This window comes from Gekko japonicus, unplaced genomic scaffold (assembly GCF_001447785.1).
Source record: "Gekko japonicus isolate JY-2015 unplaced genomic scaffold, Gekko_japonicus_V1.1 scaffold2855, whole genome shotgun sequence".
Lineage (NCBI taxonomy): Eukaryota > Metazoa > Chordata > Lepidosauria > Squamata > Gekkonidae > Gekko > Gekko japonicus.
In genome coordinates this window covers 173,046-200,646 of record NW_015172097.1, presented here as the reverse complement: position 1 = coordinate 200,646, position 27,601 = coordinate 173,046, and the positions used below count along the sequence as shown (strand labels likewise).

Genomic DNA, 27,601 nt, shown 5'->3' with positions numbered 1-27,601 from the left:
CCCTTCTTTTAATTTTTTTTTTGTATTATAGTATTATATAAGGAATGTCTTCCCTTCTGTTTTATCCTAATATAACTACCAATCCTGTGAAGAATGTTAGGCTGAGAGAGGGACTGGCTCAAGGTCACTCAGTGAGCTTCCATAGCAGAATGGGGATTCAAACTTGTCTCCCAGATCCTAGTCTGACAATGTAATCACATGACAGTGTAATCATGACAGCATTTGTCTCTTAAGCTCCTGGTCACTGAAATTGTTTAGTTGCTGTTCTCTCTTTGTATACATCTGGTGTATACAGGTGAAACTAGGGTTGGAGCTCTCAGTGGTAATTCCCAAACTAAACTCAGTGGTAATTCCTAAACTCAGTTCCCTGCTGAGGAAGGGATCCTCAGTAATGAGATTCAGATTGTAGGTGGACCCTGGTAGGCATTTGTTGTTGTTCATTTTTGTATCATTGATGCTGGGGACAGTCAATGTATATGTGTGTATACTCATACTAAGCTGCTTTGCATATCTTTTGCATAGAAAGTTGGTGTATGCATATTAAATCAGTCATATTTCACTCATTGCTTATATGAAACCATTGCCATCAGAAATTTTGTGTATTTTAGCTTGGCTTTAATTGTTTAAACAATGTGTTTTTGTTTAGTTTTAATTGGTTTTAAGATGCATTTTTATTATGGATGTTTTTAATCCTGGTGGCCCTGATGAGGGCAGGAATGCAGTGTTATAAACTTTGTAAATCTGGCCACATGCAGAAACCTTTCCTTGCTTTTTGTTTTGTCTTTTAAAATCAGAAATAGCAATTTGACACCTCAATTAGTAACATTCTCTCTGTCATAGTATCGAGGTGCCCAAGTGGTTGAAGAAAGAAATCCGCCATATTTCAGAAGAACTTCTGCATCTATTGCTCATGGTTGTAAAGGCTACTTATAGAAAAACGTCCTAGTTATTTAAAATTGTGGTTTTGTTCTAATTATGAAATTAATGTCAGTGTTTCAAGCTTTATCATGGAAACATTTGTTAAGATTGAAGTTTCTATAGCACACTAGAGTTTACACAAATATCTTTCCTTCCAGGATCCTGAAGCTGTAGTAGTTTGGGTCCAGTTCCATGCACCAAGCAAACACATCACTTCAGGTACAGAACTCTGACGAACTGTGTTCTGAATTTGGTTGATACCAGGTGGCTATTAGTCTAGCAGAACAAAATTCAACTGGTAAAATACAACTTTGAACCTAGTAATGATTCATCTGCTGCTTAAATCTAGCACTTGTGTGAAGAAGCTCCATGGACAGTTTTAGATTTAAGTATACAGAATATCATCCAAATGAGACAAATGTATTTGGGAACCTGTATTGCACAGGGTAAGGCACGTGTAGAAGACAGTCATGGTTACTACAGTCAGGCATAGAATACTCCTGGATTTTCTGTCATAAAATGTGTGGAAGGGTCCTTAGGTCAGATTTCAGTAGGTTTTTAAAAAAACTGAGTATAATATTAAGTTTCCATTCTTCATATAGGAGGGAGCATATGCAAACATGCCTAGGTTAGTGCAAGCAGTGTACTAGGGAATCAGGCTAATATACTGGTATTTTGAATAGGGCTTTTTTGTACAAGTATGCACTTGCTTTTTTTTCTTTCCAAAAAGACCAGTGTGCCATTTCTGCATTGATGTTGGCAAAAAGGCAATATTTCCCCACCATCACTGCATCTGCAGAGCTGTTCCATGTGGTTCTGGAGCTCTTACATCATAGCCACAGGAAATTGGACTCTGACCACACGATGGTCTGCTGTGATCAGTTTGCTAATTACTTCGCAGATAAAATTGCCCAGATCCACTGTGAGTTAGATGCTGGCATTGATGCATGTTTAGACGATACACCTTTGGCATCTGCCTGTCCAGTTTATGTATGGATACCTTTCACATTGTGCCACCTAGGGAAGTGGACAGGGTTCTAGGAGAGATGAGGTCTACTGCCTGTGTCCTTGATTTTTGCCCTTCCTGGCTGATAAAAGCTGGGGGGGGGCAGGCTGAGTGGTAAGGAGAGTCATAAATGCTTCCTTGACAGTGGGAGTTGTGCCACTAAGCCCAGGGAGGCAGTGATTACACCTGTTCTGAGCCCCACCATATTAGACCATTTCTGACCAGTCTCCAATCTTCCATTTTTGGGCGAAGTACTGGAACAGATTTTTGTTTCTCAGCTCCAGGGGCTCTTGGAGGAAGCTGATTTTCTGGATCCTTTTCAATCTGGTTTGGAATTGGAACAGGCAGTTCTGACCACTTTGGTTGATGACTTCTATTGAGGACTAGACATGGGGAATGTGACCATGCTAGTTCTGCTGAATGGTCTCAGTGGCCTTCCACACACCATTGACCATGGGAGGCTGGTCCCAAAGGGTGGTGCTTGGGGATTCCTGTTCTGCCCTATTGTTGGCCCGTGGGGACCTTGTCTCCCATTCTGTTTAATATTTACATGAAGCCACTGGGAGGGGTCATCAGAAGGTTTGGGCTGAAGTGTCACCAATATGTGGATGGTACCCAGCTCTACTTTTCCACCTAATTCCAGGGATGCTGTTGATGTTCTAAACCTGTGCTTTGAGTCAGTAATGGACTGGATGAGGGTCAATAAACTGACAATCCTGACAAGACAGAGGTGATCTGAGTTAGTAGAAAGGCAGACCAGGGACTTGAGATCTTCCCTGTCTTGGATGGGGTTAAGCTCCCCTTGAAAAGTGAGGTTCGCACTTTGGGTGTTCTGCTCAAAATAGTGGTCACCATAGAAAATCAGGTGGTTTGTGCACCAAGTATGTCCATTCCTGGGTCAGTCAGATTTAGCCACAGTGATCCATGCCTTAGTTACTTCTAGACTGGACTACTGCAGTGCAATCTACTAGGGGCTGCCCTTGAAGAGTGTTCAGAGTTTGCAGCTAGTACAGAATGCTGCCGCTAGAATAATAGTCAGGACCAGTTGCCAGAATCATTGTGACCCCAATCCTACTGCCTTCCAATCCACTCCTAAGCCCAATTCAAGGTGTTGTTTTTAACCTTTAAAGTCCTACATGGGGGGACTTGGGGTATCTGAAGGACCATACGTTCTGGGCCAGGAATTAAGATCACAAGGAGAGGCCCTCTTGACTGTTTCATTGATCAAAGAAGCTGATGGTTTCATAAGAGAGGGCATTTTTAGTGGCAGTCCTAGGGAAGTGTGCCTGGACCCCTCACGCTTGATTTTTAGGAGGCAGCTGAGAACAGTTTTATTCACAGAAGTATTTGATTAGTTCTTCTGCCTACTGACAGTTTTAAATTGCTGATTTTAATTAGTGTTTTTTAGTTTTATTGTATTAATATTTACATTGTAAGCCACCTTGAGTTCCGGTAAGGTAGAAAGGCAGCTAATACATGTTTTAAATAAATAAATAAATAGCATAACTTGGGGTACATCAGCAGCTTGCCTAATGAATTATGAGGAGAATCAGAAACTGCTTTTTCTTGGGACAGTCTTTGGAAGCCAACTGTATGTTATGGCAACCATTGTAAACTGAAGTATTCTGCATGTCCTCCTTGTGGCATCTGTGATGTTGAAACATCCCTGTGGCAATCAGAAGCATTGTTTTGACATGTCTTTCAGGTGACTTTGAAATATTCAGATCACTGAGTATTAACAGCCAGGCTTTTCATTTAAGGCTGCTGAAAAGGAGTAATAAATAATTGCAATGTAGTAGTAATAGCATGTGTTCCTGTGTTCCACTGATTTTTTTAAAAAAATGAATTTAAGCTGCCATTTTTGTAAGTTGCTTTGGATTTTTAAAAAACAGAAGTAATATGAAATACTTTACTGCCACTGTGCCAATGCTATTTGATTTCATTGTTGATTTTTAGCCCTTGCTTGGTTCTTAATGAGTTATTCAAGTACTTGCTCATTTGATTTCACTGTTGGCTGATCAAAACTTGAGATAATATGCTATTAAGTCTGACTAAATAGAATAAGGTACAAGATTTTGAGTAAAAATAATCAAGTTTAAACTTTCAGATATTTTGGGCCCGCCAGATGAGTACTTGGCAAGAATTGATGTGGAGGTTGATTGTCCAGAGCCTGCTAACATTTTAAGTATTCCTTTGTATGCAAGATCTGGAACTCCTAGAATATATGCCCCAAAGGGTCTGCAGGTATATTCTGAAACCCAAATTATCTCATTTTTATTATATCCAGTCTTTCTGTATTAGATGTCAGCTGTTTGATACTGTCTTTTTCCCCCAGACTTTATATATGTCTGCAAGAGTAGGATCATCAATAAGGCAGCAGCTACCTCTAAAGAATGCTGGGAATATTAGAGTTGATTTAAAGATCATGGTGAGTAATTACCTCTGTTCTAAGAAGTACTTCTGAAATTGTCAAACCAGTCTGACTTTGTAAATACATAAGAGTTAGTTTGAGTGGCAAGAGGCTCTGTTGAGTCTCCCTTTTCCTAGTAAAATAAGGATTGGCACCCCTAGAGACAGTTGTGGAACAGATAGTTACAAGTTATATTCACTGAAAGGAAAGAGGGAAAGCTCATCTTAAGGACACTAAGAAAAAAATGAAAGCTACTTGAACTAACACTATTCATTTTTAGACACTGGAGCCAAGTAGCAGCATCTCTGTTGAGCCTGAGGAACTGGTCCTTATACCTGGGGAAGAACGAGAAGTGACAGTTCACTTCTCTCCAAAGGACTGTAGAAATGCTGAAAGGTAATTCACCCTGTTTGACCTAATCATGAAAAGCAGTGTTTCTTTTTACGGAGTATCTAACTTGAGACTTCATTTTAACAGTGTTGTGAAAATTTTCGTATTGCCCTCTGGACCAGAGTATAAAGTAACTGTGAAAGCTGAAGTACCCGTGGTGGAGAGCAGACCTGTGACACAGATGTGCCACAACTCAGAAGTTCCCCCTATCCTTGCTAATAAGCAGCTTGTGGCATGGGGTGGAGTACAACTTGGCAGAACAGCGTAAGTACCAAGAAAATGGTTTCAGCAGAATACAGTTGAGTCTGTTGTCCCGAAGCCTGACCCAGTATTTCATTTGTAAATAAAATGTCTTATTTTAAACACTACCCTGATTTTATTCAGTAGTATTGTACTTTGAAAAAAATGCCCTAAGGAAGATCTTGCACAACTTAACTGGGATCTGATCAGCACAGTTTGAAACAGGAACTACTTCTCCATGTGCACAGGCAGAAAATGCCAGTTTTCCTCCACATAACACTCCAGAGGACCTCCAGAGATGAGGCTTTTCAGGGAGGTGAGGGCGGGGATGTAGGGGAAATGGAAGGTGGGAAATCTCTCCCATGCAGAACTAGAACACTAAATGCAGTTTTCTGAATTCCAGCCCCTGGATTCAAGTTTACATTCAGGTCTCTTGCAATCCTAGAATGCTTTTCTCTTATGCTATCCTAGAATGCTTTTGTTTGGATGCCTCCTAAGAAAACATCAAATCTCTCACTCTTGGCTGTTGGAATTATTGGTTTGCAATCTTTTATGTAATATTAATGTAAAAGATGGACTGTTTTTAGCTAGAAAATGGGACTGGAATGAATTTGATTTTTAAAACTTCCAGCAGTTTTTCCCCAAGAGGTTTTTGCAGTGAGTTTGTATCTGCCCTTGTGTTTTTGAGTGAGGCTTCCTACCAATCAAGATGTTTAGGAAAATTACCCAGTGGGCCCACAAACTTAGACCTCAACATTTTTTTTAATAAGGACAGGCTTGTATTCTGACCATGTGTTTTATTTATTTATTCATTCATTCATTCATTCCTCATATTTCTACCCCAGCCTCCCAGCCGAACCCGGCTCAGGCAGCTTACATAAAATTAATGTACAATTACAGTAAAACAATTGAACCACTTAAAACAGTATTAAAACCAATTAACAATAACATAATAAATGCTAGTATTGTTATTGAATCAACAATGGCTACCATATCAGCTTTCTCTTCCTATAGCTGGCTCATAGGTCTTCTGCAGCTGTCTTTCAGGTGGCTGGCACAGGCTGTTAATACAAATTCCAGAGGCAATGGGCCTCCTATCCTAGTTGTTAGTGGTGGCGGCCGTTCCAAAAGCCTGGCGGAAGAGCTCCATTTTACAGGCCCTGCGGAACTGTAAAAGGTTCTGCAGGGCCCTGATCTCTTCCGGGAGTTCGTTGCCAAGTTGTTGCATTTGAGAAAGGGAACCAACTGCCTGATCAACCGAAGATGATAAAAGGCTGACTTGGCAGTGGCTGCTACCTGGGCCTCCATTGTTAAGGAGGCATCCAGGAGCACTCCCAAACTCCTAACCTCTGGCGCTGGCACCAAAGGTCCCCCATCGAAGGTTGGAGGCAGGATCCCTACCCTTGGACCGCCCCGACTCAGGCAAAGGACCTCCGTCTTTGTCAGATCCGATTTCAGCCAACTCTGCCTAAGCCAACCAGCCATGGCTTGTAGCACCTGGTCTAGATCTTCCGGTTTGGAGTCGGACTGACCGTCCAACAGCAGATAAAGCTGGGTGTCATCCGCATACTGGTGACATCCCAGCCCATGCCTCCGGGCAATCTGGGCAAGGGGGTGCATGTAGATGTTAAAAAGCATCAGGGACAACACTGCCCCTTGAGGCACTCCACAATTGAGTGGGTGCCTCTGGGATAGTTGATCCCCCAGTGCCACCCTTTGTTCCTGACCTTGGAGAAAGGAGACAAGCCACTGCAAGGCCAGCCCCTGGACCCCAATGTCAGTGAGGTGGTGGATCAGTAGCTGATGGTCGACCGTGTTGAATGCTGCTGACAGGTCTAACAACAGCAGCACTGCCAATCTGCCCTAATCCAGATGCCTCCGGAGGTCACCCATGAGGGCGACCAGCGCTGTCTCCTTCCTGTGGCCTGGGCAAAAGCTGGACTGGAAGGGGTCTAAGATGGAAGCATCATCCAAGAAGCCCTGTAGCTGTATGGCCACAGCCCTCTCTATTATCTTGCCCAAATAAGGCAAGTTGGAGACTGGCCGGAGGTTCGCCAATTTGGCTGAGGATGGCTTTTTCAAGAGAGGGCACACCACTGCTTCCTTAAGTGCCCCAGGGAACCGCCCCTTCAAGAGGGACTTGTTGACAATCTCCCTTAGGGCACCTCGGAACCCTTCATGGCCAGCTTTAATTAGCCACGAAGGGCACGGGTCAAGGGAACAAGTGGTAGGGTGTACAGTTAGGAGCAACTTGTCAGCTTTCTCTAGGCAGAGCAAGCTGAAATGATTCATAACCAGACTAGAAGATGTGCATGGAGCTTCGAATTCTGTTGGTACAAAGCCAGAGGGGTGATTTTTGTCAATTCTTCCCACTATAATCCCCCAGTTTGCCCTGTCCTGCTGTTCCGTTCTTCCCCCAAACATGCGTTTGGGGAGTGAAGCCAGCCTGCATAGGAGTGGGAGAAGTGGGAAATCTCACACTAGTGCCAGTTCCTTTATCTCTTCTATATTTTCTGATTCTGTTTCATTGACAAGACTAAGGCTTCATGTCCCTGTTTTACTCTTCTTCATTCACAGTCAGCCTCAAAACAAAACTTACAGGAAAAAGACAGATGATTTCTCAGAGGATTCCATCTGCCTTTGCAGTACTCAGGGAAAAGTTTCTCTCGGCATTCCACATAGGACGAATAAACTATGCAGATACAATTTTGTCATCCAAAGGGGAATTCTTTCAACAGATATATAACTAGTTCTTGACTCTAACCAGCCCTTCTTGGAAACAACCCCAACCCTCTCTCTACCTATATGTAAAGCTTGAGGAAGTCTGTTTCAGTGTATCTGAAGACATGTGCATGCACATGAAAGTTTATACCCAGAATTAAACTTTGTTGGTCACTGGACTCAAAACTTTTTTCTGTTGCTTCGAACCAACATGGCTACCCACCTGAATCTAGGTCTCCATACGGCAGCTGTCAGAGTACTTCATTTCTAAGGCAACAAAGAACACACATCAAGTGATACGTTAGGCCTGTTACTAATCCTTTATGATATACAGGTTTCTCTTCTTGCCCTGAAGCTAACAAAATGGTATGCTGGAGGAGTTTGCTCCACTGAAAGGGATTAAACTCTAGGCAGTATTTATAGCAGTGAAGCCTGTGTTTCCTTGATAATCAAAATGGGAAAACTGCAGGGTTTAAAGCACTTGAACAACAAGCAGCCAGATAAGTGTTGATGACACAAGCCTCATTTAAGTGTGTTTTGAGCAAAGAAAATGCAATTCAAGCAAGGCTGGCCTGGGATATTTGTCATGTGGAGTGGTAGAGCCAAATCCTTTTCACCGTAGTTGAGTATATTATAAAGAAAGCAATAAATTTATTTATTTGATTTCTAGCCCATCCTCCCCTGCATAGCAAGGCTCAGAGTGGGTTACAACAATAAAATAAAACAATGGAATGCAATAGTTAAAACATAGAGATAACAGTCATAAAACCCAATAAGCACCAATCAATCAAGAACAGTAAAATAACAACAATTAATGACGCCAGTCAGGGCTCTTTTTGTAGCAGGAACTCCTTTGCATATTAGGCGACTCACCCCTAGTCAATCCTCCAAGAGCTTACAGAGCTCTTCTTGCAGGGGCTACTATAAGCTCTTAGAGGATTGGCTACATTAGGGATGTGTTGCCTAATATGCAATGAAGTTCCCGCTACAAAAAGAGCCCTGACTGGCGCCAGTTAATACGTCTGCTCCCTATTGAACTCCGTGTCTGTGTGCAAGTAGAGGATGACTAATACCAAGGGAGATGGGCAAATGAGAAGAGTAGTGCCAGGCAGGGGAAGCCAATACTGTCAATTCTCCACCGCCTCAACTGTAGGCCAGATAGGTAGCATTAAAAGGCACCTTTTAGTGGCATTTAAAATCTGCTGCCTGATGTTTCTACTTCTCCTGACCTTGTGGGTTACCCTCTGCATCCAGAAGCATGTGTGTTGTGAATATTAAGTGACATATTAAACATTTTAAGAATTCTATACAGCTCTTGCTGTTGAAAGTAGTTGACATACAACTCTAAATTAAAAAACAGACATAAAAATATCCTAGCTGTTTGGTGGACATTCGGTAGCTCATTGGATAAATATTCTACATTTTCGCTTTAGTAGCTATCCCACAGATTCATAGAAAACATACAACTGTTGGACTTCCAGTTTGTGGATTGGCGATGGCGGTCGCTCTCCCCAACGCTTGGGGAGGATTAGCACACCAGCGATGAGGAGGGGTGCCACCTCAAGTGGTACCCCCACGGAACACTTGCGATGGGTTCCAGGCCAGGGGGCTTTTGAGGGTTAGTCTCTTTGATGGCTTGATGCCAGAGAATAGAGGCTTCCCTCCGCCCTAATGGTCTTGCCGCTGAGTGACCCTCGGGTACAAGCTAATTCGACCAGGACAAGCGCAGGAGATCGAGCGGAACAACGATGAAGAGAGCGAGGTCAGAGATATGACCAACAATGAACGTGAGTTCAAAGTAAACGGACTATTGTGCTAAAACGGAGTTCCCCCCCCCCCGGTGGGAAAAGCGGAGTGCAAGGAGGGACGCCTCTTAAGCTCATGGACAGATTAACGTAGTGAAGGGTAGGGGGGAAATAGACAGCGAGATTTTTCTGAGAGACTTAATTGAGTACCGATAGTGAAACGACGAGTTTTTCGAGCCCTGGCAAAGCGGTTTGAAAGTGTAAACAAAGAGGAACATGACAGCTTCCCGAGGAAAGTTTAAACCGAAACCAGACAGTCAGAGTCCAAGACTGGAAGTGGGAACAGACGTCATGAAGTTGCTAGCGGATATGCTGAAGCCAGTAATGGAGCAACTCGGTGGTATTAACCAGCAACTGGCCACACTAAACCAAAACTTCGCTCTACAGCAGCGCCAGCTGGCAGAAACGGAAAAGAAAGTGGAGCAAGCAACTGAGAAAATCACAGAGATGGACACCGCGAATATGAAGAAAAGAGTGACGGATATGGAAACAACACAAAAACTTCAGGAAACCCATTTATTACAGCTCCAAATGGAAAAAGCTAATATGACTCTCAGATTTCAGGGGGTGCCTGAAACTGAAAAAGAAGATCTGAAGAAGACTCTGGGAGAGATTATTGCTCCAGTAACAGGCTTAACAGCGGATGAGATAGTAAAAGACATGGAGGCTGCCTATCGGGCATACTCCAATTATATTTTAAAAAATAGCCTGCCTGGAGAGATTGTGGTTAGATTTGCAAGAAGACAGACCAGAGATGCTATATTAAAAGCAACTTCGGCAAATCCACTGAAAATTGGGAATACAATCATTAAGACTTTAAAAGATATCCCATTTGAAATTTGTCAAAAGAGGGAAAGTTATAAGCAATTGATCTCATTTCTTCAAACCAATGGAATTCAGTATTGGTGGGCAATTCCTGAGGGAGTCATCTTTAAAGTCAACGATAAAAGAGAGAAGATTGACTCCATTTTCAAAGCTAAGGAATTTTTGAGATGTCAGCTAGGGCCGGGGGAAGAACTTAAAGAAACTAAATCAAGTGACTCTGCTACTTCTGGAACTGACAAGGACTCTGTGGGTGGAGTGGGAGCAACGAAAACTGTATATGATTTTAAAGATAGAAAACCGAAGTAAGGGCAGAGGGACTCTGTAAATTGCTCTTTGAAGTAAAGAAGATGCTCAAAAAGTACTCTCACAAAGACTAACTTACTAATATAAAAGCTATGCAAAACAAGAACTTCACAAGTATATTGTATTACTAACACTTGTATTACTTACATTTAGTTTAACAGGGAAAGGATCTCCTACTCTTGGGATTTTAGTTAGTGTGGGTATCTTTCCTTTATCCTTAGTTGTAGTCTCCCTTCCTATATTTTTCGTTGTAGTTTAATAGTCTTATGAAAAATAATAAAAATACCCCCTTGGGGGTTTCAAAAAAAGAAAAAGAAAAGATACAACTGTTCTGTTTTTCTCAATACAAACAAATGACAACTGACTATTAAACTGTTTTTGTCGTTTTTAGTCAACAGAAATTAATTCTGAGAAATGACTCTCAGACTACTACCCAGCAGTTACGATTGCTGATAAGGGGTCAAGATCAGGACTGTTTTCAGGTGAGTCATGGAAACGGATAAGCTTTTTTATATGGCAGAATATGCCCAGTATTTGAGGCTGCTTTTTCTTTAGACTTTTCTAAATAGATAGCTTCTGTGAAATGTTGCTGCCTAAGTAGAGTACTTTAATTCTACCACTTAAAATTCTGAAGTAGCAGTGTTGATCTTGGTATGCCAGTGTTCCTCTAGCTTTACATTTTGTTAGTCAATATGCTTTTGAAGTCTGGTTTTGTTACTGGGATCTTGAATGTTTCATCCTGGAAACACTTATCTGTTGCATCTAGTTGCTTCCCAGCTAACATATTTGCAACATTTGTGATTATTCATATATGTGTGCAAATTGTTGTGAAACAGTCATAAATCAAAAATAAAACATTGAGATTATCCCAGCATTTATCTCTTTATTTAAAATATTTCCCCTTCTTTCCTCTTGACGCAAGGCAGTTTATGGATGATAATTAACATAAAACATTGCAGATTAAAACCAAATTTAATTTTTTTTAAAAAAATCCTCAATACCCACCCCAGGATGGCTATCACCATACCCTATTAAAAGTCCTGGCAAAAATACCCAGCCTGGCTGATCCTCTAAAGATCTCTAGCAAGGCAGCTCCCTTGGATCTTCAAGGAAGTCCATTACAAAGAGAGGGAATGTGATGGAAAAGATCCAGGTTCTTGTTGATGCCAGATAGGCCACCCACCTCAGGCAGCAAAGCTTGGGTCCTGCGGGTAGCAGCCTGAGGTCTGTAACTGGTACACAGGAACATATGGGAGGAGAGAGTCCTTCAGGTATATGGACTCCAGGCTGTGAAGGGCTTTAAAGATCATAACCAGCACCTTGAATTGAACTTGGAAACAAACTGGAAGCCAGGTTTACGATTTCAAAATGGGCAAAGTATGTTCCCATCGGCTAACCTCTTACAATAAACAGGCTGCTGCTTTCTGCACCAGCTGCAGTTTCTGGTTTGTCTTCAAGAGCAGGCCAATGTAGACTGTGTCACAGTAATCCAGTTGCAAGATTACAAAAGCCAGGATCAGATTGGCCAGTGTAAGAAAGGAGAGGGTTAGTGGATCACTTGCAGTTGTTAGAAGGTGCTTTTGGCCAGAGGTAATGCTAGCAGGGGAGGCTGATGTTTTAGAGGGAATTGATGCTGTGGAGTTGGCCTTTGCTCAGCAGGTTAAGAGCTCCCAGGGGTTCATGGACCCATCCCTTGCTGGTTGATAATTACCTCTGTCTTTTCTGGATTAATCTTCTGCATGTTCTGTCTTAACCACCTGACTGCATTCTCAAAGGGCCAGTTGAGAACCAAGATGGACACCTCTGGAGGTTTGTGTAGTGAAATATAGACTAGGTGTCATCTGCATATTGATAATGTCCAACCCCAAAGCTCAGTTTGTGTGTTTATGTACACACACACACACACACATCATATATATTTTGTGGAACTCCACAAGACAAATCCCTCCCAGTTGATTCTGCTCCTCCAGTGAAAACTGTGTGTCTGATCATACAGAAAAGACTGAAGCCATATAAGGGCTACTCTGTAAACTCCATATTCCAACTAATGTTTAAGAAAGGTGTGACAAATTGTGTCAAAGGCTACCAGTAGATCTCAGTATCAACAGAGATGACTGTCTCCCTCACAAAATTTAAATGACAATCATCCAGTCATGCAATTAAAGCAGTCCTATTTCTAAACACAGGGCTGAAATAGGTTAAGTGCTGTTGTGTCACCCCGGAACCTCTGGAGCTGCTCTGTCATCGCACACTCTTAACACCTTCCCTAGAAAAGGTAAATTGGAGACTAGCCTATAATTGGCCACCTCTTCCTTAGCCAGTGAGGATTTTTCTAAGCAGAGGCCTAATAACTGCCTGTTTTGGTGCTCTAGGGGACGCCCTCTCAGTCAATGAGGCATTAATAATTTTCACCAGCAATTCCAATACCTTTTCCTGTCCTGATTTTAATAGCCAGGAGAGGCATGGATCAAGAGCACACGTGATGACTCACACTCCCAAGGACTCTGTCAGCCCCCATAAGCAAGATCAGCTTGACTCTGTCCGTAACAATAGGACAAGCAGGCACCTCAGACACAGAGTGAAACTTCCTTTCTTACATTTCTTACATACTTACGTTTCTCTATTTTACCTTATAATGTAAACATTTCCATGGATTGCTAGTTTGTAAAACCATGGTAAGGCATCATTTATAAGCAGCTGAGGTTATGTTTACTTCCCACTGCTAATTTGCTAATTTTCTTTAAATTAACCTCTTCTAAATTAAGATCTCATCAAATTAGCTTATGGTGTGTTTATTTTCATGTGTATCTGTAGATTAAATTTGGAGATCATGTGTACCGCGACTGTGAAATCAAAATCCAACCAAAACATGATTACGGAGTGTCCTTAATATTTACACCATCTCGTTTAGCTTGCATGTTGGCAAAGCTTGAAATGAAACAGCTTGGGTTTCCAATGCGACAAGGAATCAAGTTCACTGTAAGTCTCCTTACTTATTCGGACTTTCTTTCTGCAGTGGTGCAAGAAAGAATAACCTGGTGTATGTCTTTGCTTAGGAAGTCCTGAACCATCGCATTATTTTCTAAATATCAACCAAGACAGCAAGTTACGACTGAGCCATTATAGCCTTGTTAGAGACTTCTGAATTGGGATATTGAGGTGTTTGTGCCCAAACAGAACAAATGGTCTCTCCTATATGGATATACCTGTTAATATTATCTTGCATTTTACTTTTGCTAATACTTCAGACTCAATAAATTGACACTAAAAGGTCCTAAATGTAAGGTTAAAATGATCGTACTGATGATCCCTTGTTTATCTGGCAATTATGTTTTTAGATTCACCATTAAACTTCTTGTGGACATTGCCCAGTTGTGGTATATCTCAGTCATGTTAAACCTTTCCTTTATATTCTAGTCTTTCTATGTATATGAAGTTTTAATATGGAAGAGTGTACTAACCTGCAATCCTCAGCTTGCAACTTGAAGGGAAACAATGCAGCAGGAGCCTTACCATATCATGCCACTGTAGGGGGACAACATCTCTTAAGTTCCAGCCTAATATGTTTTGATAATTAAAACCAGCATTTGTTTATCCGTTCAGGGGATCTAGGTGCCAGGGTAGGAGAAATGTGGTATGATGATGACTGTAAGCACATGAAGGTATTACTCAGAAAGACTCTTGAAGAATTTAGAACTCATAGCCACGACCTATGGAGTATGAGGGGAAATAAAAGAACTTGATCCAGAGGAAAAAATATGTTATGATGAGAAGATGGGACTTGTTGCTTGCAGCAGTCAGCAATAATAATTCGAAGAAATCTGGTCTCTCATCTCCAGCTCATTTAAATCCTGCAGACAGCTAATGTCCTGTATACCAGCTCTGTCTTGGCAGTGTCATTTCCCCAATCTTTTTGCTGTACTTCCTAGAAATGGGTGTCCTCCAGCCAGATTAGGGGAATTACCAGATTGGCCAAATGTTTGTCCAGGGGAAATTGAAAGCTTAATTGTAAAGCTGAAAAGAGTTGTGCTCCTGGACTGGGTTTCGTCCCATCAGGACTCTTTCATTTTGAACCAGATTGGTGGAGTAAAGTATTGGCTCCTGTCTTCTCAGTAGTTAATTGATCTAGGAAAATCCCTGAAGCCTGGAAAACAGCTACAATTGCTCCACTGTACAAGAAAGGTGATAGACTGGATCCATCCAACTATCAGCCTATTAGTCTCCTTTCTACTGTGGGTAAACTGTATGCGTCTTGATTGCTCCAGAAATTAAGTGGCTGGTTATATGAAAAGGGTATTACTGGCCCTGAACAAGCTGGGTTTGCATCATCTGGCTAGGAAGTATACATTATATCCAGGTGGATGGCTATATGTGGCTTTTATGGATTTGCAAGCCACTTTTGATTCAATCTCCCAGCTATTATATGGCATTACTGTGTGGATAGAGGCATGCCATGAATCCTTAGTTTATGTATTGTTTCCTTTCCTCCAAAAGATTATTGGGACACCACATTGTGTTACTAGAATTGTTCTGAGGCTTGAATTGGGTTTACATTCACTCGAGACCCATACATGGAGGGCCTTTAGGTATTGGCTGAAAATATTGTTCACTAATGAAGGATATTTATCCCTGTTAAGAGAAGATTCTTATTCAAACCCTTGGAGGGAATTAATTGAATCAAGACTCTCACTATTAGGTTTTCAGCCTTAGGGTTGGCTTCTGCTGATACCTTAATTTTCGAGCGTTTTTTAAATGAGATCTATTTAGCTTATGTATGTAAGCTCGAAGGGTTTGTCCTTCTGTCTTCTTGGGTCTTTTGTACCTGCAAGGCACTCCTGCCTATATATTTTTTCTAAATGTGCTTTTATGCTGTCTCGGTTAAATGCAATAACATCTCAGTTATTATATGGCCGATATAAGTAATAGGCCTTATTCAGATAGGATGTGCTTGTGTGCATTGGGGCAGATAAGTCACATTGGAACACTGTCTTTTAGGATGTAGCCAATGTTCCCTCTAAGCCGAGGAGTCGTGAGAGCAAAAATTCTACTTTGTGAGCTACTGGCATTAAAGTTGTGAACAAGCAATTTGGCTACTGCATAAATTACTTTGCTCTGGAGCCATCCTTCCTGAGCTAAGACAAAAATGTGTGAGCTGGTGGCTAAAAAACTGTGAACTAGCTCATACTAACTCAGTTTAGAGGGAACACTGGATGTAGCCTATTCATGCATATAAGGAGGAAATTGATTTCTCCTTGTTTGCAAGGAGTAATTGATGTACACATAGGCAACAAATGGACATTTTTGCTGGCTGGGTCAGTTCGTAATTGTAACGATTTCATGTTTAACTGTGTGTGTGTGACTTTAAAAGTTTGGATGCATGGCTGTATGATAGTCTAGAGTAGTAGAAACAAGCAAGTGGTGTGATTGGTGAGTGACAGAGAGGGGGAGGGGTTTTGGAAGTGATGCTGTGTGGATGATATTTATGTCTATCGGGAGTGACTGTTAGAGTTTTGACAGTTGATGAGGAGAGAAAAAAGTTCAGTTAAGCTTTGTATGGGAGTTGAAGGAGAGGCTTCCCTGTGTGGGTTGTTAAGTTCTATGTCTTAGAGTTGAATAAGACAATTGATGAGTTTAGTTCTGGGGTCTGAAGGAGAGACAGTCTTGTGTGTTATGAAAAGTTGAAGTATAAAGAAACAGTAACCGTATATGGCCTGAAGGGAAAAGTGTTACAAAGTTACATGCCCAGATCCCTGACAGTGGGGAGAAAAGTGTGTGAAATATCAATAAATCTACTTTAATTTAAGATACCAGTTCTGAAAGAAATTTTTCCCAGGAAACACATAGTCCCTCGTGAACGCCTAAACCCTCGACTTACCTACCCAGTGATAGATATTATATTATAAAGGTTTGGAAAGCCTTATAAATTTCCTGGTGGCAGCCGGATTACCCAGTAGAGAAAAACATAAAAAACACTTTTAAAGGGAAACCAGACCTCCCCAGAGAAGGGGTCATCACAGTAATGCAGCCCTATCAGTTGGGGGAGGGATTTCCAGGGTAACGATAGATAGAAAATGATTGAGTGATTTTATCTTAGGGGATTGTATTGTGACTCAGCTCATGGTCCATAGGCCAATAGAGCTTTATCATTAAAGTAAATGTTTTGATAGTACTTTGCTGTTAGCTCTCCTGTGATAGTCAGAGAAATTTTAAATAGGAGCCTACTCAGGAAGAAGTGGTATGGAGTATATCTAGGTAATACAACATAGTGGCTGAGAGAAAATGAGCTGTGATCCTAGAAGCTCTCATTCTGATCTCGTGTCTGCCATTAATTCACTCAGTGGCATTAAGTAACTCACACTCAGCATCAGCTCATCGTGCCCTACCCCTGCCATCTGCAATACAAGAATAACATTATTGGCGTATATTACAGGGGTGTGGTAAGGATTATAAGATAGTGTGCTTTGAACACTGCAAGTTGTGTATAAATGGTAAACATGTTTAATAAAAATGTTGAGTAAAGATGTGGTTATGAAACATTCTAAATATTCACAGTACTTGATTGCACCCTAAGTATTAAAATTAGGTAGTATATACCAGCTATCTGGAGGTGGAGGTTGTCACAAGTTTCTAGTGTGCTTGGGTTTCATATTGCCTTTATATTTGTGGCTGGCAATTAAAGATTCTGTTACTGCTCTGCCTTTCCATTGGTTACTTTCCCCTGATCTTTTTTTATATAACGTTTTGTTCTTAGCTTCCATTGACTTAAAAACAAGTTATCTGAGTTTTGGGGCTTCTAATCCATTTACTTTATAAAGAATAGGATTTCTTGAATATTCATTTTGGTGAGGGGAACGAATTGTGGACAGGAGAGCAGATTTTTGTTGCATTCCTGTGATTCTTAATTTGAATTATGTGTATTTTTTTCCCCAGATACCCTTGTATGGATATGGGGGCAAAAGCAGTGTGATCTTAGAAAATGTGAAAAAACACTGTAACAGATACATGGTGGAATTGACTGAGCTGTCACCTGGGAAAATAAGCCAGGTTTCTTTCTTTCTAAGAAATACAGGGTGTCGGGCAGCCTATGTTAAAGCATTGTGTTTTAGAGATTTCTGTGAAAGAATTATTATGGATCCACATATGCTGAGGGTATTTCCAGAGAAGTTTGTCCTTAAAGAAGGTGAGCAGCAGGTAAGTTTAAAAACCAGTCTCAAGATTTCCCTACCATGTTGTATAAACAGGGGTCTTTTCGTAGAAAAAGAGGTGCAGGAGCTCATTAGCATATGCCATACCCCCTGACATCACCGGAAGTGTCAGAAGGCCACACACCCATGACATCACCAGAAGTGTGTCAGAAGGCAACACCCACTGCTCAGGCTCCACTAGACTGTTTTGCATTGCTAGCTATGGGGGGGGGATTGGGGGGGGGGTGGACGTGCAGATCTGTCCTCACAGAGGAGGGAAAACTTGTGCCTGAATAAAACTTGGTCTTAAAGATGCCACTGGACTGCTTTGGATTGGTAGACATGGGGGGGAGATGCAGATTTTCCCTCACAGAGGAGGGACAGCTTGCACCTGAATAAAAACTTGGTCTTAAAGATGCCACTGGACTGCTTTGGATTGGTAGACATGGGGGGGGGATGCAGATTCTCCCTCACAGAGGAGGGACAGTTTGCACCTGAATAAAAACCTGGTCTTAAATATGCCACTGGACTGATTTGGATTGGTAGACATGGTGGGTAGACACTTCTGTCAAAATCCCTGGTTGTGCTTGCAGGGAGTAGCCTCTTAACCAGGGAGATGTGGATTGGTGGCTGCAGGCCTGCAGAGAGGGAGTTGGTGACGGTTAGGGAGGGCTCTTCAGGGCCCCACGCAGCAACGCAGGCCTACAGAGAGGGGGTTGAGGAGGGCTTTGGTAGGGCCCCACGCAGCAGCGCAGGCCTGCAGAGAGGGGGTTGGTGAGGGCTGGGGAGGAGATGCAGAACTTACCTTTCTTCTCTCTCTTCTCGGCCCGACTGAGGGGAGGGTTGCTGGGAGCAGGGCTTGCTACATGTCCCCGCCCCCTCGCCTCCTCTCTCCCGGAGCGGTGCTCCGGTGAGCTCCGGCCCCAACCGAGGCCTGTGTATGAACCTGAACTCTTATTATACATGGCCTGAAAAATTCAGAATTTTTTTAAAAAACATGCTATATAGTTTTGTTCTACATTTGAGAATGTGACATTTCAGATGTAGTAGTTTCAATGAGAGGCTGTAACATGAACAATTAATAATGAAATGCTTATTTTCCCCAGAAAGTTACAGTAACATGTAACTCTACTGAAAGTGAACACAATAATGCATCAATGTTATCTACAATTTGCTTCTTCTATGGAGATGAAATATCAAGACAGCAGTATCTTAGGTGAGGCTCAGCTTTCGTTGCAAAATAACAGCATTGCTTGTATCAACTGTGCTCATCTCCTGTTGTCCTGATGAATAAGCAGTAGATGATTACTGGATTGTATTGGCTGTTAAATTGTTTAATGTGATGAGACCCAGTTTTGTTCAGAGAGTACATTGGATCCAAACCCACTTCCACTTGAGTGGGCCTGAGACTTCTTCGTCCCATGCTGCATGTTTTGTTGTTGTTCAGTCGCACAGTCGAGTCTGACTCTCCACAACCCTATGGACCTCATCAAGCCAGGCCCTCCTGTCTTCCGCCGTCCTCCAAAGTTTGCTCAATTTCATGTTCGTTGCATCATGCTGCATGACAGGTTCTCTTCTGGTCCCCTCAGGCTTTGTATTGCAGATGGGCCCAGACAGCATTTCTCGGGCTATACAAGAGTATGAGTAGTAACGATGAGCTGGGCACATAAATAAGGTGAAAATAAGAGGCTAACAAAAATGAAGACCTGATTACTATAGATCTAGTTTAGTTATATGCTTAGGATATTATTTCTAGAGTGGAATGTGTTTATCAAGTGCTCCTAAGGTGTTTTTTTTTAATTTTCTTGCTAAATTGGATTAGGCTGGCTCTTCAGGTTTACTTCCATAATCGGTTTGTATCTCCGGATGGCCTAGTTCTGTCATCTGTAGGAATAAGCTGTAGCATAGTGGGTAGTGTGTATGTTTTGTGTGCAGAAGCTCCCAGGTTCAACAAACCATCATTTACAGCTAGATCTCAGAGACCAAGTGTTGTAGAGGATCTTTCTCTTCCTGAGATCTTGAAACCACTTCCAGAAAGTAGACAATACTAAGCTAGATGGACCAACTGTCTATTCAGTATGAAGTGGCTTTGTAAGTACACATGACTTAAGGTACTAAACATTGAGCGTTCCCCTCTTGGACATCATAAACAAATACCAGAGATTCCGTAGCAAGCTGCCACCTTTCCACAATCAAGAGGAGAGATCACGGGGTGGAGGTAAAGATGCACAGAGTTTAGACAGACAATTGTGGAAAGGTAAAGATGAGCAGGACAACCATGATATATTATGCCAAAAAAAATCCACAGACTTATGAATTCTTATCCAATATTCAGTTTACTGGAGCTAATCAATTCCTCTGGAATCATTCATAATGACACCATTCTGGTTCTGAAAGATTTTGCCATAGTGCTTGCTAAATGAATTAACTATATTGAAATTTCAATGCTACACACTCTGACAAAGTTGTAAACGAAATGAGACTTGATATGCATAGTCTGTTGTGTTGATGGCGTCATTATGAATGATTCTTGAGGAACTAATTAGTTCCAGTAAACTGAATATTGGATAAGAATTCATAAGTCTGTGGATTTTTTTTGGCATAATATATCATGGTTGTCCTGCTCATCTTTACCTTTCCACAATCGTCTGTCTAAACTCTGTGCACAAAGAGACCAGAAAAAAATCAGCACCAGTCCTTGGTCTCTAGCTGAGCTGAGGAAGATTAAAACCATTCCATAGTGCTTATCCAATTTTAGGGACAGAAGTCTGTTAATCCTGACTGCCGTAGACACTTCCATTTCCAAATGGTGCTGTTTGTGGATTGTGACTGATTCTACAATGTAGAACCTCTTCTGACACCACCATACTTTCACTGTTAAATGATTTATTAGGCGTTTGCTATTGTACTTTGTCATCAACAGAACAAAATGTTCGTAGAAGTGCACTTTGAGTACAGCTACTGTTAGAGGCCATTGTTTCTCATATAGGTTTGCCTCAAGCACTAGGAGCTTTGGGATCCTACCCAAGGAAAATATGAGTGCTGTGTTCAGTCAAGATGGCTGCCAACCCTGTTACTCCCTGCAGGCTTCTGGCATGTGCTGATAACTCAGAGAAAGGGCCAGTTTGTGCAGGCTGTGGAAGTGCTTGGAAGCAGTGAAATCTCCTGCTGCTTTTGAATGTCTGCATATAACATGCAGTGAGAAACTGTTTTCTGTGTGATGCATAGAGTGGGTGAGGATTATTGCTTCATGCTGGACATCCAGAGGTAACAGTTTCCAGAAAGAGATTTATGGTCACCAGTAGCAGCCAGATCTACGATCCCTGACTATGCTGCTTGGGGAACTAAAAGTGTTCTCTCTTGTGGTGTTTAAATTATGCTCATTTTAGGCCTGCTACATTGATACACTGGTCTGTTGAGAACATAAGAGCTTATTAGCTTTAGCTATAAGTACAGTAGGATACAGGGCAAATAGGTCTATAAAAAGGAATAACTGCTTTCTGCACACTATTGTATGTATTAGCATCTTTCTCAGGATGTAGTGTAATAAAATTAATGGCACATAGACAGCCACTCTTTAAAATTGTCGCTTCAGAACTATCCAGCATAAACCACAGCAAGAACAAAATATACTGCCAGCTAATAATCCAGTGATAAATGTAAAGTTTGATGAAGAGTTCCCAGGGGAAGAATTGGTGACTGAAGGTAAGATCAGTAGTCATAGTTCAAAGTTTTCTATGAAATTCTTACAATAAAACAAATTTGGCGTATGGAAACGAACCAGGTTCACTATTACTATTGTTGGTATTTGTTAATAGGGATGGGCACAAACACGGAAAATGTGGTGTTTGGTTTGTGATGTGCCCAGTTCATGAACTATGAACTGTCACAAACTTTTAGGGGCCAAATGAACCAGTGAGGTTCAGGGTTCTCTAAAATGTCCCCCTCCCAATGTGCTAGAGACACCAAACGCGCAGGGGCTCTCTGACCGAATCGTCTCTATCTGCCTTACAAATTTGGTGAGTATTGGATTTATGGGGTACGAGTTACGGCCCCACAAAGATGGTACCCCCAGGAAAGTGCTTTCTGGGGAAATGACCGCCTGTCATTTTCCCAGAAAGCACTTTCCTAGGGTCACCTTCTTTGGGGGGCTGTAACATGGATCCCATAAATCCAATACTTCTCAAACCTGGAGGGAGGTAGAGGAGAGTCAGAGATCCCCTGCAAGTTTCATGTCTCTAGCTTGCATAGGAAGGATCCATTCTATACGCTCTTGAACCTGCACCTGTCAAAATGACAGTCAAAATGGCGGTCATTTTGACAGGCACAGGTGTATAGAACGTATCCTGTGCAAGCTAGAGACATCAAAGTGGCAGGGGATCTCCCCTGGCTGCTCCTCTATATGCCCTATGCTATATGCCCCCCTTTTGCTTTGATTTTTTTTTAATAACATTTTATACTGTTGATTAAGTTGGATTACATTTTAAGAAAAACATTCATTATTGCATTAAAAATGCTGATTCAGAAAAAAATTCAGAAAGCTGCACTCAATTATTTGTCTCCTCTTCTACAATGATTCATACACACCATTTTGTTACTTGTTTAGTCCCATTTTGAAGTCTTCCGCCTTGTCTCTCTGTTTCCCTCACTGTCAATAGCTTCATAGATGTCCTTTTTATTCTCTTGCTGTGCGTGCAAGTACCCAATGTAGGCTACGCAAAGTGTAATTGTGATAAGCCCAAAAGCCATAACAGGTTTGTTAGGTTTAATGAAAAGTTCCAGGTTCACAGCATGGAACAGAGTGGTAGTCCAGACACTTCGCAGGCCTGGAACTCGATAATATTTCTCCTTGGATGCTTCATGTTGTAAATCTGGAGGTGGAGATGCTGAGGACATTGTCCTCTCTCCGTTCCATACCAGGCTCGGCCCTCACCAGCGCTCCAATTAAACCGTGAGCAGAGGACGATGGGGTGGGGGGAATTTTGGTAAACGTTTAGATTGAGCAGAGACTGTCTGGAAGTGTTTCTGTTCATGAATTGGCACAGACAGCTTAAAAGTTTGTGCCAGTTGACCTGCCACAAACTTCACTTTGTTAACCTCTACCCAGCCAAAATTTGTCATGAACTGTAGTTAGTGAACCTGTTTGTACCCATCCCTTTAATCAGGCATGCAGCACTACTGTGCCTTATCAACTTAATTGCTTTTTCAGAGTATTGTCAAACATATAAACTAATTAATCTAAAATTGTACCAAAACTAAAGGATACTTTTCTAAATATTACCTGACACCTGGAAATATTAGTAAGCTGTAGCATATTTTTCAAAGCATCCAGACTCTCAAATAAGAGTTAAGTGTAAATAAAAATAAATAAATAAATGAATGAAGTGTACAAGAGCATAGAAAAACAGATGTTTCTGTAGCAGTGACTAGATTATGCAGTGCATTCATTAGAGCTCTACGCACACACACACAATTTGTTTGCAGCTGTACTGCCCCAAAATCAGCATCCCAAAACAAACCATTATCAAATCATTTCATACCTTTATTGGGGCCAGATACAATGAGACAAAAGTGTGCATGAGCTTTCGGGGCTTCCGGTCTGGCTCCCGCGAATGGCGGACGCATCCTCGGGTCGCTCCCGAGGTCGTCTTGCCCGCCCGCGGTGGAGGAGGGAATCCGCGAACGAGCCCCTCAGGAATGGAGGAGCTCGGATCCGGGGCGCTGTAGGGCGCACTAGGGGGGGAGTCCCTCTTTCGACTGAGAGGTCGGAGACCGAGGCTCCCGCCATGCCCTGCCCCAATGGACCTTGCTGCGTGAGCGACCCCGTTTTATGGGGTTTAGCGGAGCCACCAGACGTCACCGAGTGATAAAGCGACCATCCGAAAAAATGGAAAAAGAAAAGAGCGGCTTAACTGTGAGTTGTCAAAATGCAGAGAAAAAGAACTAAGAGCGCTACTCCCCCCCCCCCAGCGAAAAAGACGAGGAGGTTAATCCTCTAACATCATAAGCGAGAAAGTAAAGGAGGGGGGGAATGGACTGAGCGAATAGTAGTGATTTCCTTTGATGTATTTGAAATGAAGCATGAAAAAGTTTTGTTTCTCTGGAGCGCGCTTTAAGAACTTTATTAAAAGTAAACAAAAAAACAAGATGCCGGAGCTGGGTAAAGACAAGCGGAGAAGGGAGGAACTTCCGGTCTGGGCATTTGCTTATGGGTGAGAGCCGGCTGATTACTGCTTGGACTGTTTATGGCTGTGAATCTGACGGGGAATTGTGAAAAGAGAAAAGTTGAACTGTGACAGCGAGAAAGTACCTTATAAGCACTTTTAAAATTCAACAGTTGCGGAGGAGGTTCCAGCGGAGAGATTGGGAGCGTATAAAAGCGAAACCTGAATTAAATACCATTCTCAAAGCTGGAGCTTTCCTGAAATGGCAGGAAAGAAAGAGGATTTATAGTACATGAACTGAAAGTGTTAATAGCGACCCGAAGGAGGATGGGAAAAAACCCGGAGGGAGAAGAAAACAGAGGAAGCTCCTCCATGCTATCGGGAGTGTAAAAGAAACCAGCATGCAAAGAAGCGGTTCTGAAGGCGCTCTGAAGAAGCTTGTAAACAGAAATTCAAAGGAACATTACTAACATACTAACATAGATAATAACTGTAACCGGATTGAAAAAAAGAAATTTGACTGCTCACAGAAGAAGCCTAAGAAGATTAACAGTTTAATTTACCAGTTAATATATCACTCAGCTTTCTCTTTCTCCCACTATATACCCTCCCTATTTTTCTATTTAAGCGAAACACCCCTCCTTTTTAGGAGAGTCAATAAAATCTTTATATATAAAAAAAAGTGTGCATGAGCTTTCAAGTTTGTCAGAACTCTTCCTCAGACTATAGGTGTTAAAGTCTAAAAGATTGGGGGGGGGGGATTCCAGGCCTTCCCTTCCAGCATCTGTATGGTGAATGCCAGGGCTCCTCTGAGCAAGACAGAAAAAAACATGGTAATCCAATTCGAATTACAAAGGGCAGTCAGCTTCCTTTTATCTCTGACCCCCCCTGCAAGATAACACAGATCCCCTAAAGGCACACACAGTTTATTTCCTTGCAGAGACTCATCTGCACCCTCAAGGCTGCACCCTTAACGTCTCATTTTGTGACGTGGGTTTTAGAAGAAAAATTGAGTGTGTGTCTGTTGTATGTGGAAAATACTTTTGTTCTGTGAGCTTCCTCAACAACTTCATTAGTACAGATTGCAAGCCAGTCCCACTGTGTGGTGTCACCCATGTGCCTAAAACTGACTACTTCAGCTGTGCTTGTGAAGAAGTGGGGGGGGGGGGTTTGTTGAAGAATGCAAGACCTGGAACAGTCTGAAAGTCTGTTGCTGCACCCTGAAGATGTAAAATTTATAGAGATTTTGAAGCCATGAGATGTAGTAAATGTCTTGTAGTGCAATCCTGATCATAATCACATCCTTCTAAGTCCACTGGGGTAAGTGGGCTTAAGAGTATAACTGCTTAGGTTTGCACTACTAGCTTTTTACAAATTAATTGTAGATGTATGCTATTTTACAAAGAGAACTGCAGCACCATATGCCACCTTATTGCATGTATTTTTGCTACTGCCATCTGAAGGAAGGCAGAAATGAGTTGAAATTAGATTTTGTAGTAAGCAGAAGGAAGTTTGTTTGGACAGAAACAGTCCCATACAGCCTCAATAGGACTAGCAACATGTTTGGCTATAAGGTTTATAACCTTGAACTTTTCAATAGTATATTATTATACACATGGCAAACTAGTTGTGGACAAAATTAATTATTTTTAAACAATGGATATGTCCTTGAAAATATGTTCTGTAGGTTTTTATTTATACTATTGAAGGATTATGTGAGGCTATACGCAAGGATGAACAAATTCGTGGAATTAAAATAAAAGGTCAAGAATATAAAATCCAGGCCTATGCGGATGACATAGCAATCATTTTACTAGATCCATTAAAATCTGCTCCGCATCTCTTAGAAGTACTACATGAATTTGGTCAGGTAGCCGGTTTTAAGGTAAACAAGGCTAAGACAAAAATCTTGACTAAAAATTGTAGTGCAAGTACAGATCAAAGTCTTCAAAAAATTACGAATTTTGGAGTAGAAAAAAATATAAAATACCTAGGCATAAATTTAACAAACGGAACAAGTACACTAATACAAGAAAATTATGAAAAATTATTAATTTCGATTAAAAGAGATCTGGACAAGTGGTCCACCCTACAGCTTTCTTTGATGGGGAGGGTCGCCACGGTCAAGATTATTCTACTTTCTAAGGTTTTATTTCTTTTTCAGAATATCCCAATACTTAAGAATTATACCTTTATTTAAAAATTAGATAAATTAGTTTCAGATTTTATTTGGGAAAAGAAAAAACCGAGAATCAAACTCAAATATTTGCAGGAAAGGGTCCAAAAATGCGGATTCCGAGATCAGACGAGATCAGCCGTGTTCAGGGTGGTATGGCCGTAGGCAAAAGGCGGATTAGCGATCCCGGATTGGCGCCTCTATTATCAAGCGGCAGCAATGACATGGTTGTGAGAGTGGATACTCCTTAAAAATCATAGGATCCTAAGTATAGAGGGTCATAATTTAATGTCAGGGTGGCACGCCTTTCTATGGTACGCAAAATACGAAGCTCATTCGTACTTCAAACAACATCGGATAAGGGCAAGTCTAATAAAAGTTTGGAATGAGATAAAAAGTTTATTTTACAAAAAATTGCCAAGGTGGGTAGCCCCGTTGGAAGCAGTCTCGCTGCCCAATTTGATGACGGATGTCCGAGCTTTGTGTTATGATGTTTTGTTACATAAGAATAATGAGTTAAAATCGCAGGAAACTTTACAATCTCAACAGATTCAATTATCATGGTGGGAGAGAAATCAATTAATATCTAGGTATGTGAAGGACAAACAAATAGATGTATGTACAGATATGTCAGATTTTGACAAAATATTAGTAGGCACGGATGTCAAGATGATACGGAAGATATATTATTTTATGTTAGATTACAGGATGAAAGATAAGGGTAATAAAATGCCAATGATTGCTTGGGCTAATAATATAGGGAAGGTTATTGATTTAAATAAATGGGAGAAGATCTGGCAGAATGTGAGATGGCTGAAGGCTGTACCGTTAAAAGAAAATGTTTTTAAGATGTGTTACCATTGGCATCTGACACCTGATAGGATAGCCCGTTTTTATCCTGGGACTAGTAACATCTGTTGGAAGTGTGAATCCCAAGTAGGCTCATATTATCATGCATGGTGGACATGTACAGTGGTAAAAAAATATTGGAAGGAGGATCAGTTGTTAATAACTCAGGCAACGAAGTTACAAATACCATTAGATCCCAATTTTTTTAAATTAAATATAGTGCCTGAAAATTGGAAAAAGAACGAAAAATATGTGGTAATTCATTTATTGACAGCTGCAAGAATAGTTCTGGCTAAGTATTGGAAAAACGATAAGGCACCAGATAGATGGGATTTTATTAACAAAGTGGTTGAAGTGATTGAAATGGATAACTTAACACAAAAAGCTCCACGGAAATATGAATTCGACTTTTAAAAAAATATGGTCGAATGTATATAAATGGATTGAAATGAATACATAAGCAAAGAACAATTTGGCAAAAAAAATTATTTAGATATGCTTAATGAAAGGAAGGAAGAAAGGGTCTGGTCTTATGTGTTATGTCTTATGTAATGTTTATGTTTTGTTTTGTTTTGAGTATTTGTCTATATATATGTGTGTGTGTGAATAA

At 41.3% G+C, this 27,601-nt stretch overlaps 1 protein-coding gene and 1 pseudogene across 1 annotated transcript in view; one reads left to right on the top strand and one right to left on the bottom strand.

Moving 5' to 3' along the window:
- The window catches only part of LOC107118574 (centrosomal protein of 192 kDa-like), a 68,068-nt gene that overhangs the window by 6,855 nt on the left and 33,612 nt on the right, over positions 1-27,601 (top strand). The window contains exons 8-17 of the mRNA XM_015420937.1: positions 1,077-1,137; positions 4,032-4,168; positions 4,260-4,352; positions 4,615-4,730; positions 4,812-4,988; positions 11,010-11,100; positions 13,433-13,597; positions 17,549-17,809; positions 18,909-19,018; positions 21,398-21,507. Of these exons, the coding sequence (XP_015276423.1) occupies positions 1,077-1,137; positions 4,032-4,168; positions 4,260-4,352; positions 4,615-4,730; positions 4,812-4,988; positions 11,010-11,100; positions 13,433-13,597; positions 17,549-17,809; positions 18,909-19,018; positions 21,398-21,507 (1,321 nt within the window). The remainder of the gene's footprint in view (positions 1-1,076; positions 1,138-4,031; positions 4,169-4,259; positions 4,353-4,614; positions 4,731-4,811; positions 4,989-11,009; positions 11,101-13,432; positions 13,598-17,548; positions 17,810-18,908; positions 19,019-21,397; positions 21,508-27,601) is intronic.
- On the bottom strand, positions 22,360-22,766 carry LOC107118575 (annotated as a pseudogene).